This window comes from Eubalaena glacialis, chromosome 19 (assembly GCF_028564815.1).
Source record: "Eubalaena glacialis isolate mEubGla1 chromosome 19, mEubGla1.1.hap2.+ XY, whole genome shotgun sequence".
Classification (NCBI taxonomy): Eukaryota; Metazoa; Chordata; class Mammalia; order Artiodactyla; family Balaenidae; genus Eubalaena; species Eubalaena glacialis.
This window is the reverse complement of record NC_083734.1, coordinates 17,157,099-17,169,719: the sequence shown is the minus strand read 5'-3', so window position 1 is coordinate 17,169,719 and position 12,621 is coordinate 17,157,099. Positions and strand designations below refer to the sequence as shown.

Genomic DNA, 12,621 nt, shown 5'->3' with positions numbered 1-12,621 from the left:
CCCCTACCAAGTGGGAGCCTCAGCCTACCCAGGGTCTGAGGGTGACAGAACCCCCGGAGGTTGGCCCCAGGTTCAGATGAGACACAAGCAGAACCCTTGAAGACCTGCCATTGTCCCTTGTCCTGGAACAATAAAGCAAGTGCCTTGTGGTCTCGGCTACCAAGCTTTCCTTTCTGGACCTCCCCACCCTGGGGCAGAAAGGTTAGGACACACTGACTGTAGATTCCCTGGTCCTGTGATTTTACCCCGACCCTCACCTAGGACTGTGAAGTTTCAATCCAAAGAGCGAGGTATCTCGGAGTAGTTCCTGACCAGCATGGGGAGGATGGGGCTGGCGGGGAGAACTTCCCCCAGGAGAACTTCCAAAAGGATTGGAGGCAGCAGCTGCCCTGCCCAGAGGAAGGGAGAGGGTGCCCTTCCACCACACCCCTTCGTACTGAGATCTACCCCTCCCTCCTCTCACCCTCCATCTCCCCACACAAGAAAGGGTCACTTCCCTATCCTGGCTGTGCCTTCCTGCCCCTATCTTTCCCTGGCTTGGCTCTGGGTTCCACAGATGACATGAATGGACCATAGCCTGGTGCTGTGTGCACTGCTGGTCCTGGAGGGTGGTCTCTGGAGGGTCAGGGGCCCACTCAGTCCCACTTAGGGTACCACCACCAGGCAGGCTGCTGTCACCAAACAGCAGCCTGAGAGGCAGCCCCACACTCTGCCTGAACAGGGCTGGGGCAGGTGTGGGAGCCAAAAGCACATACATGGACCTCAGACCACGAGTCTCAGAGCAGCCACAGGTGGGGCTTTTGCTTAGAAAGTTCTTCCAGGGGCTAGGCCTAGGGGCAAGCCAACACCACCTGCCTTCCCCAGAGGACAGTTCTGCAGAGGATCCCATAATAGAACCCCGCCCTACATCAGCACCCTCCCTCACAGAGGCTCTAAGTCTGGGGCTGGGGCTAGAGGGAGAGGGCGGGGCAGGGAGTGGGGGAAGGCATGGGCAGCCAGTGCACCCAAGAGGAAGATGCCCCCAACCCTGCGCGCCACAGCCCAGCCCCGCAGTATAAGAAGTGGTGAAGGCTCTCTGTCAAGCCCCCAGCTGATGTTGCACCCCAGCTCTGAGCAACCCCAGGCCTGTGTCTTGATACCCAAGACCCCAAGGGCTGGGCAAATGTTTCGTGGGAGAACCCACTTCCTTGTGTCAGACCCTTGGACCCTGGAGACTCAGACAACCTGCTCTACACCTCCAGCCTAGGCAGCAAGCAAGGACATCTCCAGGAGCCCTCAGTCCGACCTCACTCTTCTGGGCCCATTCGACACACCTATGAGTAAGCTTGCCCCTGTGCAAGTAAGACAGGTGGCAAGCAGATAAGACTTGGGGGTCTCATGTTTGTTTGTTTGTTTGTAACCAGACTGGCCCTTGGACTTAAAACCGGGGGGCAGGACTTCCCTGGTGGCGCAGTGGTTAAGAATCCGCCTGCCAACGCAGGGGACACGGGTTCGATCCCTGGTCCGGGAAGATCCCACATGGTGCAGAGCAACTAAGCCCGTGGGCCACAACTACTGGAGCCCGCACGCCTAGAGCCTGTTCTCCTCAACAAGAGAAGAGAAGCCACTGCAATGAGAAGCCCGCGCACCGCAGCGAAGAGTAACCCCCGCTCTCCGCACCTAGAGAAAGCCCACGCGCAGCACCGAAGACCCAACGCAGCCAAAAATAAATAAATAAATTAATTAATTAAAGAAAAAAAACCCAAAAAAACCGGGGGGGCAGCTTCCCTCTGAACTGAGCTCCACACTTCCGCTCATATGCTGCCCCCTGCTGGCCACCTATCACCACGTGTTCAACCACCGTTTAGAGTGAGGAACAGTCTGAATGGATGCAGGGTCTGCATGCTCTAACACTATCCACTAGTCCTCTATTTGTGGGGAATTAACCTTTTTGTTCAGGGGCTCTAAACATGAGGGTTCTAAAACTGGTTAGAATTCATGAGTCCATGAATTTGAATAAAGGAATTACACCTTCATTTTCACTCATCTCTACCTCGAATTTAGCATTTCTCTCAATTAAAAAATGTCACCAATGGGCTTCCCTGGTGGCACAGTGGTTGAGAATCAGTCTGCCAATGCAGGGGACACGGGTTCGAACCCTGGTCCAGGAGGATCCTACATGCTGCGAAGCAACTAAGCCCGTGCACCACAACTTCTAAGCCTGTGCTCTAGAGCCCATGAGCCACAACTACTGAGCCCACGTGCCACAACAACTGAAGCCCGTGCGCCTAGAGCCTGTGCTCCACAGCAAAGAGAAGCCACCGCAATGAGAAGCCTGCGCTCCGCAATGAAGAGTAGCCCCCGCTCGCCACAAGAGAAAGCCCGCGCGCAGCAATGAAGACCCAACGCAGCCAAAAATAAATAAATAAATTTATTTTTCTAAAAAATGTCAGCAACGGGGGGGCTTGCCTGGCAGTCCAGTGGTTAAGACTCTGAGCTTCCACTGCAGGGGGCACGGGTTTGATCCCTGGTTGGGGAACTAAGATACCACAGCGGGCCAAAAAAAAAAAGTCAGCAATAAATCACAATAGCTTTTCACAGAATCTGTGACTTTGTCATTAGGTAGAGAAATCACAGATGTTTTCATATTACATTACAGGTATTGCAGAATATGTATAGATCTCACCATATAGTTTTTAATTCATAAAATATATAGGATTACAATATACTTTATGTACGTAAAAACTTTATTGGGGCTTCCCTGGTGGCGCAGTGGTTAAGAATCCGCCTACCAATGCAGGGGACATGGGTTCGAGCTCTGGTCCGGGAGGATCCCACATGCCCCGGAGCAACTAAGCCCGCGAGCCACAACTACTGAGCCAACGTGCCGCAACTACTGAAGCCCGCGCGCCTGGAGCCCGTGCTCCGCAACAAGAGAGGCCACCGCAATAAGTCCATGCACCGCAATGAAGAGTAGCCCCCACTCGCTGCAACTAGAGAAAGCCCGCGCACAGCAACGAAGACCCAACACAGCCAAAAATAAAAATTAATTAATTAATTTTTTAAAAAATAAAAAAAACAAAACCTTATTGTCCACAGGCTTCAGTAGAGACAACATTGGGTCCATGACACACAAAAAAGTAAAACACCCTTGCTTTAGTTGCCAGGTGGTGGGGAAATGGAGGGTGGCTCTCAGGGGAGGGGCCAGCCTAGGGAGGAAGGCACTAGGGGCTTGGGACAGCAGCTCTTCACCAGCTTGAAGGGAAGCATCTCAATATTTTACAAAGGGTGTGGCAGTCCCCATGTGCACCTCGGCTCCAGCCCAGGTGGGCACGTGTGGTGGGTCTCCCTGTAGAATTTGGGTTTTCCTGCTCAACCCAGTGGTGGGGTCCTCGTGACACCCCTAAGGAGTCAAAGCAAAAATATCTGGCTGACTTCAAAGAGACAGAATCTGAGGCCCAGATCTGGCAAGGTCCAGATCAGCCTTCAAGGTCAACAGCTCGTCTTCACCAGAGCCAGGACTAGCCCCACCCGGCCCTGTCTTCTTCCTCCTTCTACTGCCCAGGCATCCTCTGGGTTCCCAGGAAAAGTGCCAGGACCAAATGCACCAAGTTGCACCATTAGCAGTAGGACCAGTGCCAGAGGCATGAAGACTTAAAAGGAGGCAGGGTGCCAAGGCTTCTCCCAGCCAGGCCTCCTCCAGGCCCAGGGGACACAGACCTCTTCAGATGAGGGCCTCTTTGGTACATGCTCCAGGGATGAGGACCTCAGAACAGGGACCTCCCTATCCATCTGACAGTGGAAGTACAGCAGGCCCAATCCAGGACCCCAACCCGATTCGATTTAGCAGGTGCAGTGAGGACTGTTACCAGAGTGGTAGGGGAGGGTTTTCTTCCTGACACCTGTGTTGGCCTAAAAGTCCCTCTTGCTTGCTATACCTTCTCTGTAGACTTGTAACCCCCAAAACAACACTTCCAACTCCAAACACTTGTATACCTGTACAGCCTCATCTGCAAACCAAAACCCCCTCCCATCCCACGCCCCTTCCTCACCTTTGTGACAGCTTACAGTTGCTGACCACTTACTTCTTGGTGAAATTCTTTCTTCCCTTAGTTTTAACACAGCCTGCTCCCAAACAGGCTCCTGCCCTCCCCTCTCCGGCTTTTCTTCCTGTCTCCATCCCTGGTTCCTCTCCCTCTGCCCTGCTCTCAGATGCTCATTGGCCTTCCCTGGGGTTACACACGCCCACTCAGTGACCCTCCGTAGTGAGGGGTGAACTGTTAGCACTGAGTCTCCCATTAAGTGGAGCGCATCTGGCATTCCTGCCCCCTGCTCACTGAACACCAGTACAGCCAGGTAGCCACCCCATCATCCCAGCCACCACCACAAATGCTTGAAAATTTAGGATGACTTTGACAGGAAGAGATGAGGGAAGAGCATTTAGGCACAGTGAACGGCATAAAGCAAAGGTCTGGAGGCAAGATTTATCAGCTGCATTCAAGAAAGTGAATATTTACAATGTGAAAGACCTGTGGAGCCTTGTGGTTCAGGTGTTGGGGCTTCTCCTGAGGACAATGGTGGGCCACTGAGGAGGACTATGCAGGAACGACCTGGCCAGATTATCTCTGGCAGCTGAGTGAAGGGTGGATTGGAAAGAATGAAGCTAATAATAGCCAATATATATTGAGTGCTAGGCCCAAGCCTGGGTGCTTTATATGTGTTAACTTAGACTGCTCACAATCAATTCTGAGGATTATGCCCATTTTTCAGAAAAGGCAGGCCCAGAGAGGTTAACTTGCACTGCCAACATTGCACAGCTATTAAGTGGCAGTGTCAGGATGCAAATCTAGGCAGTCTGGCTCCAGAGTCCACGTACTACCATAGTAGTGGCAGAGGGGTGTTGAGCAGTGTAACTGTAGGAATTGGAGTGAGAGGTGAAGGAACTGGAGAGAAGTAGATGAAGTTGAGATTTTTAAGAGGTGAAATCTCCAGGACTGGTGACTGATTGGATGGAGCCGGAAACAGGGAGGAGTTGAGACTGAATCCCTTGTTTGTGGCCTGAATGCTGGGGTGAGTAAGAGTCTTCCAAGAATCCTCCCTAGGACCCTCCAAGCAGGACGACTCTTGCTCCCCTGTATGCCCAGTTCATCTTATTCTAGGGACAGGTATTTGTTCCCTGTGTCTCACTCATTTTAGAATCCCAGAGTTCAGCCCAGGTCCTGGCCCCCAGCAAGTGCTCCACAGAACCCAGTTGAATTCCAGCCCGTCTAGGCCTCTCAGGGTTAGATGAACTCCTCAGCCCACAGAGGGAGAGGGAGGACTAGTGCCACGTGTATCCAAATTGGCGCTTGGAACAGTAAGCTGTAAACCCTGCAGTAAACTCTCCACCTATCTCAGTTCCTGAATTTCCTCCATTAAGGAAATGAAGACTTCCTCTGGGTCTGGGGTAGGACTGGGGGTGGTGTTATATGCAGGGCAGCCAGGCCAGGGGGCCTCCCCAAGGCAGCTGAGGGCAAGATGGCTCCAGGCCTTAGCCTTCTCTCACTGATGAGGGCTAAAAGGACAACCTAATGGTCCTAGTGGCCTCTGGGGGTCAGGGAAGGTGGGGTAGAGGGCAAGGCCACCTCCCCAACACCTTCCCAGCCACCGTAGGGTCGGGGGCCCTTGTCCCAGCCTCTCTCTGTTCTTCAGGGCTGGCTACGACTTTTGGCCAAAGCTTCCCCTCTCAAGGCCTGGGTCTCCTTCCTTAACAAAGGAAAAACCCTTTCCAGCTGCGACACATACTAAATGCTGACTCTAGATGCCGGGTGTGGGGTCAGGCTGCAGTGGGTTAGGAGATAGGAGGGCCCTGGGACCACATCACGGCCCCCTCAGCCACCACCACACGCACATGCTGGCCCACAACCAGAGAACAGAAAAGGAGAGTTTATTGAAAACTATATACAGTTGGTCCAGCCCCTACCCCAGGCTGCAATCTGGGCAGGTCCCTCCCACACCTCAGGCAGGATCTCAGCCCCTGATGGTAGAGGCCGGGGCTGCGGTCAGGGCCCAGACCCCCTTGGGAAGCTTGACTGCCAGACCCCACAAGGACCTTCCTCTGTGAATTAACAACTCTAAATGGCCTGTCAGTGGTGGGTAGGGGACAGGGAATGGGTCCCTGCCCCGACCTAGTCAAAGCCTGGATAGGGGAACACTATTCTGAAACTTGGGCCCAAGAGGCCCAGCTCAGCTGTCCGGAAGTCCTGGCTACTCCTCCCATGGGAGGTCTTCCTGGCTATGGAGGCAAACAGCCCCCCACCACCCCACCCCACGTGCCATGCCCCATGGGCTGCACAGACTTGGACGGGGGACGTCAGGCACCCTCCCTCCCAACACTGACTCAGGGTTCAGGGCTTCTGGAGCACTGCCCAGGCAGAAGACCTGGGGTTGAGAGGTGAGTGCTGGGGTGGTCACAGCTGCGGGCCCAGGACCCTCCTGGGGTAGGGGGTGGTTTGGGGGTCAGGGCGTCCCGCTGTAGGAATAGTCTGCTTTGTTGTGCATCACCAGCCGGTCATCCACGAAGTAGAAGCTGTCCGACTGTGTTTCATATGGGTGACGGATCATCTCGTTGACTGCAAGAGAGACCCAGCCAGTTGGGGCAAAGGTCAGAAGCCTGAGCCAGGCCACTGAAGGGGCTTCAGGACTAGGGGACGCGGACAAGCTGAACAAAGAGTTCCCCCAGCCTCTTTGAGCCTCAGTTTCCCTACAGGTGACACACGAATGGTGGCCGGACACAAGAGACCCAGGGAGGGAAGAAAGGGGCTCAGACCCACACTCCCCACAACTTGGTCTCTCTGAGTCCCCCTGCATCCCTCCCACAGGGCCCTGCCCACGCACTCAGCTCCTCAGAGAGAGGGGGGAAATCATAGATGTGCTCGCAGGTGTTCTTGCTGCTGGGGATGCAGAAGCCAAAGTGGAAGTCAAAGCTTTTGAGCAGCTGGTTGCGGAAGTAGTGCCTCTCAATCATGCGGAAGTTGTTGACAGGCTTGTCTCCCACTGTGAACTCCACGCTGAGTGAGAGAAGGGGGCGGGGCTGAGCTGGGACTCAGGAAGGACTCCCTACCACCCTCACCCGCACCTCAGCCCCCACCCCTAGCCCTCACCCCGGCCCAGTGACTCACGTGGCTCCCACCTGCCTCAGGCGGAGGAAGGCAGGCGTAAACTGGTAGCGGACAAAGCGCCCAGCATTGGGGTCCAGGTCCCGTGGGTTGATGGGCAACCGCTCTGTAATGCACCCCAGCTGGGGCTCAGTGGGCTTCAGGCTGGGGCCCATGCCCACCCGGGCTTTCACCCCAGGGCCCTCATCTGTCTGAATTTTTCAAAACTCCTCAGGAGATCCTGATGTATATTGAGGGTTCAGACCACTGGCTGAATGCTTCCAATTGCTTCCAGCTGGTCAGCGGGTCACCAATTTCAACTGAGATTCCCTAAGCCGCAAGAGACAAAAAGACCTGGGGCCTCTGGGACTGCAGTTCCCAAGGGGGCCTGCAGGGGGCAGGCTGGCAGGGACTGAAGAGGCAGGATTGTCTTCCCAAGATGTCCAACCCCAGGAGCACATGGGAAGGAAAAGAAGAGGCCCAGCCCCAGGCAGAGGCCCCCCTGCCTGGTGTCTCCTGAGAAGGCCTGGGTGCAAATGCCAGCTCTGCTCTGACTCCTCTGTGGCCTGAGGAGTCCCTGGGCAGCCCATTTCACAGCCCTCGCCCACCTCCCTCTGTCGATGGCCCACCCAACCCACTCACCTGAGGCTGGGGGCTTCTTGATTTCAAAGAGAACAGTGCCTGAATCCATGTCCCGAATCTTGAACCTGACGAAGTCAATCTTGTAGATATTCTCCTCAGGGGAGCACAGGTAGTCTAGGGGAGACGGGCGGCTGAGCAAGGAAGGGGCCTGCCCAGAAGCCCCTGCTGCCAACTCAGCTTTAGTGGAACCCCAAACTAGCTACCACCTTCCCTGCTCCCTAAGGTCACTGCCTTGCAGAAAGAGAGAATTGAGCCCCTACCCTGGGGGAGCCCCCATAGTGTGCGGGAGACATAGCTCTGCCATTGGGATCTCATGGGAGACAAATGGTTCCATCCTGGTAGCCTCTGGGGTCAGGGAGGGGCAGGGTGGAGAACAAGGCCACCTCCCCAACACTTTGCCGCCCACCCAGGGGTTGAGGGCCCTTATTCCAGCCTCTGCTTTGCCAGGACTGGCTCGGTGACGTTTAACCAAATGAGTCTCTAATCTGATGGGGAGCCCTTCCCCCGCCACCATGAGAGGGAAGATAGAGCCCTGCTTTTAGGAACCTCACTCTAACAGGGGTGACACAGCTCTACCTCGGGAGAGGATGCCCCCGCCCCCACCCCATAGCCACCCCTGGCACACATCTAGGTGTGTCAAACAAGGACTTTCTCTGACCTGGGTAGTGCTGGGGCAAGCGAACAACCCCTTCCCTATCCCTCCTCACCCCCTACCCCAGCCCCTCCTCTCCCCATAAGAGGCTTACACAAACCCAGCTCCCTTAAGCAGCTTAGCCAAAGCTCTGCTGACTCAAGCCCAGAGCCTGGAATACTGGGGGGGGAAGGGAGCCACCTTTGCTCCCATCCCTGTTGATCTTCAAGCAGGAGGAGGTCTTAGCAAACAGAGGGAACCCCCTCAAAGGTCATCCATCCAGCCTTGATGCTGAGCCACTCCCAGAGAGAAGAGTACAGGCAAGGCCAGTAAGAGGGTGTGGCAGGTGCATCGGGGGTGTGCATGGGGTAAGGGGAGTCCTCGAGCCCAGAAGAGGAACCAGGAATAGTGGTGGGCCCTGCTTGAGGAAGCTTAGAAATAGCAGGGCCTGATCCAACCCTCACTGCTCTTGCAGCAGCAACTGCAAGCACTCAAGGAGGCCCTGGCAGCGAATAGGAAGGAACACAGAGGTGCAGTGGGGGCTCTGGTGCTGTCAGCCTGCATAGCATCACATCCTCCCCGTAGAGGCCCGGAAATCACCCTCCAGGCCCCTAGACCACCTCTTATTCCTCTGGGGCAGGAAGAGGAAGTGAATGTAAAGTCATTCTCTCTCCCTCAAGCCTGGGGTAGCCCCCTCCAGGAAGCCCTCCTGGTAGCCCTGGCACCTTGGGGTCCAGCAGGGACTACATAGGGCTTGTGGAGGGGCCTGAGCCCTGGCCTGCCCATCACAGCCCATGGTGGTGAGAGGAGAGGAGGAGGAATGGAAGTAGGTAACTCCTACCTCACCCTGTACACACCTTATTTTCACAGAAAGTAAGCACTAATCCAAAGATGTAGAAGGAAGGTGCGGGACATAAGGAGAGGATGTGGCAGAACTGGGAACAGCATCCTAGTTGCCCAACTCCCAGCTCCCCATAAAGCCCTCCTTCTTCCCCCATTCTCTAACTTCTGGAGCCTCTCCTCTCATTTGAGAACAACTTGCAGTATGACCTCAGTCTTTTCTACCACAAACTCAACCTATCAACTCCTCTGTCCTTAGAGGAAGTGAGGAACAGGAGAGGCCCATGGCTCAGGACACCACCTCCACTCCCTCCCTCTGCTAGAGAAGGATGAGGCCTGGGACCCAGGGTCAGGTCAGATAAGGGGCAGACTGGCCGAGGGCTCAGAACACAACTGCTCCCTTCCCCTCAGCCACAAATAGCTTCCTAAGCTGGATTCAGGGCTGAGTAATCCAGGAACAAAAAAACCTCAGACCTGTGCGATTAGGGTCAGAAGAGACCAGGCAGGGGTGTCAGTGGGGAGAGTCCTGGAGCCCTGTTCGCAACTTCTACAAAAGAAAGGGCTCCTGTGAAGACTCTTCCTCTGCTCATCTACAGCAGATGCCGCATCTCTAAGGGCTATAAATTTCCTCCAAATTCAGAGACACACGGTTGTACATGGGTTAGAAGCCCCCATAGTTGCAAAATAACCTCTAAAGTTACCTAGGACCTGGACAAGTTAGACACCCTATAAGGAAGTTCTGCCCCAGAGCTAACCTGAATCCTAAATGCTGCTGTTGCCAATTACAGCCCAATTGGCACCAACATCGGACTGGCCCAGGCCCCCTCCCTCTACCAGTGCCTGCTTGGGTAAGGCAGCTCAGCGCTCTGGGGGCCTAGCCAAGAATGGTTGCTGCCTGGCTCAGAGAGACGGGAGATGCTGGTCCCCCGGGGACCCAGATGCACAGGCCTAGACCTGCCACCATGGTCTCCTCCACAGCTCTGTTTGGAAGCCCTGGGCTCTGCTGCTCCTGCAGCTCCAGAGCTCAGGTCCACTCCAGCATCTGCCCCTTACCCCCACAGGGGAGCCCCAAGAGTTGCTCTCCCAGAGGGAGCTGCGGCAGGGTTACTAATCAACGAGGCCAAGGTAGTAGGCCACTCCAAGCGCCTTCTGTTCTTTGAGGCTCAGCCACTGCCTCTGCCATGAGACTTTCCAGCCCTTGTTCCCTGCTTATGGTGACCCCCTCCCCTGCCCTGAATGCCCAGTTGTCTGCCTCTAGGCAGCAGCCATGAGCAGTCCTGTGGGGCCCTCAGTACTATTGATAAAAGAGCCCTATTTACAGGGCATGCACAGCATGCCAGGCATGGTGCAAAATCAGAGGATTTATTTTCACAATAGCTCTGCAAGGTAGGTATCATTATCCCCGTTTTACAGATGAATATGCTCAGAGAGGTGAAGTTATTAGCCCAAGGTCACACAGTCAATTACATGGCAAAGTTGGAACTTCAACTTAGGCAGTCCAGCTCAGAAATTCAACCACAGTGGAGACCTGGCCTCCCAAAACAGGACAGGCCCTAGTCCAGGCTAAGGGTGGGCATTAACCCACTGCCTTGAGAGCGCCCAGAGCCAACCCACTGAAGCTTCCTCCTCAGGTCCTGTCCTGGGGAGGGGGATGGCCCCAGACTTCCTGGGGTGTCCAGGGTGAAGGCATTAATGGTCGGGGAGAACTGAGGGTTTTGATACCACCCTGGTAACTCAGCCTCCACCTAGCCTCCAGGGTGGAGGAGACTGAGGGTAGACTGCACTCAGCCCCCTTCCTCATTACTGCAGAGAAAATCTTCAAAGAGCTCTGAAGACTCTGTGGGGAAGGGGTCACAGTTGCAGGTGTTGCTCCACTTCCACCTGGGAAAGGGGGATGGACTCCTCAAAAAGGAAGGAGTGGGGTGGAAATAAATCTCTAAAGGGACAAGAGGGGCGCAGAGAGAGATCAAGGGAAGGGGGAACATGAGATCTCAGGCCTGGAGGCAGACGTGGAGGGGGACTCTGGTGGGGGAGGGGAGGCGGGGGGAGGGCGGGAAAGGGGGCGGGGGCCCGGGCTCCGCGCGCCTCGAGGGCCCCCTCTCGTGCTCTCTCGCTCCCGCCCGCGGGTGGCGCTCCCTCGCGGGTGCTCACCGCCCGTGATCCGCTGCAGCCCCAGCACGTCCTCCGGCCCGATCGGCTGCTTCCTCTGCAGCGGCCCCGGCCTGGGCCCCGGGCCTGCCTCCGGCTCCGACTCGGACCCGGATTCGGATTCCGCCTGTAGCTCCGGCTTGGTCTCCACGCTCCGGCCCAAGGCCCCTGGAGCGGGCTCCACCCCCGTCCCGGCCCCGCCGCCGCCGCCCTTCTTCACCTTCATGGCCTCGCGCGGCCGCAGCTAGCTTGCTGCGGCGGCGGCTGCCTGCGCCGGCTGGAGCCGAAGGAAGGGGGAGCGTCCGCAGCCCCGCCCCCGGCCGGGCAGGGGCCCCAGGTACCGCCCCGCCCCCAGGGTGGGCCCGGTACTGGCCCCGCCCACCGCCCGCCCACCTGGGCTACTCACCCGGGGCAGGGAGGCAGCCCGCCCTGGGCTTCTTTCATTTTTTCGATAGGGATTTTAAGGGGTCTTGGCTACCTTCTCCTTCTTACTCGCTGTGCTCTAGCCACTCCCCCCCTCCCTCTGCCCCGCAAGCGAGTTCCCGCCTCAGGGTCTTTGCCTGGGATGCTCTTCCCCCAGATGGCCTCCTCTTGCCCTTCTGGTCTCAGCTCAAATGTCATCTGCTCAGAGACCCTCTCAAACACCCCCAGTCACCATCTGCTCAGCCTGTTTTTTCTTTCTAATGCATTATCTGAAATTAGTTTCATTTGCTCACTGACTCCGCCTCCCAAAAGACCAGTTCGGTGAAAGTGGAGATCCTGTCTTTGTTCTCTATAATACCCAGCACCTACCTAGCACAGTGCCCCGTGCAGCCTGTGCTCAATACAGTTGACCCTTGAACAACATGGGTTTGAAGTGCGTGGGACCACCTATTTGTGGATTTTCTTCAATAGAAAATACTACAGTACTACACGATGGGAGGTTGGCTGAATCTCTGGATATGGAACTGCAGATCAACAGAGCCAAATATAAATTATACTCTGATTTTTGAACGCACAGAGGGTGGGCACCCCACCCCCGATGTTGTTCAAGGGTCAACTGTATGTTCTTTTTTTGAATTTATGAATCAGTTAGTATCTGAGGGCTTACACTGGTACAAGCTATTCTCTCCCAGACCCCCTGCTAGACAACCCAGGACATACCGAAGGACAACAGCCTACAATGTCCAGCCACCACAGGGCCCTCCAGGACATCGAGGCAAGAAGGGCACATGGCCAGGTGGAAGCAAAATGGACCAGTGAGCC

At 55.7% G+C, this 12,621-nt stretch overlaps 1 protein-coding gene across 1 annotated transcript; it reads right to left on the bottom strand.

Moving 5' to 3' along the window:
- Positions 1 to 5,888: 5,888 nt before the first annotated feature.
- UNC119 (unc-119 lipid binding chaperone) lies at positions 5,889 to 11,682 on the bottom strand. The gene is made up of 5 exons (XM_061174979.1): positions 11,380 to 11,682; positions 7,758 to 7,871; positions 7,140 to 7,242; positions 6,856 to 7,028; positions 5,889 to 6,590 (listed from the first exon to the last, which is right to left on the bottom strand). The coding sequence occupies exons 1-5, from the start codon at positions 11,600 to 11,602 to the stop codon at positions 6,478 to 6,480; spliced, it is 726 nt and encodes a 241-aa protein (XP_061030962.1). The 5' UTR covers positions 11,603 to 11,682; the 3' UTR covers positions 5,889 to 6,477.
- Positions 11,683 to 12,621: the final 939 nt, after the last annotated feature.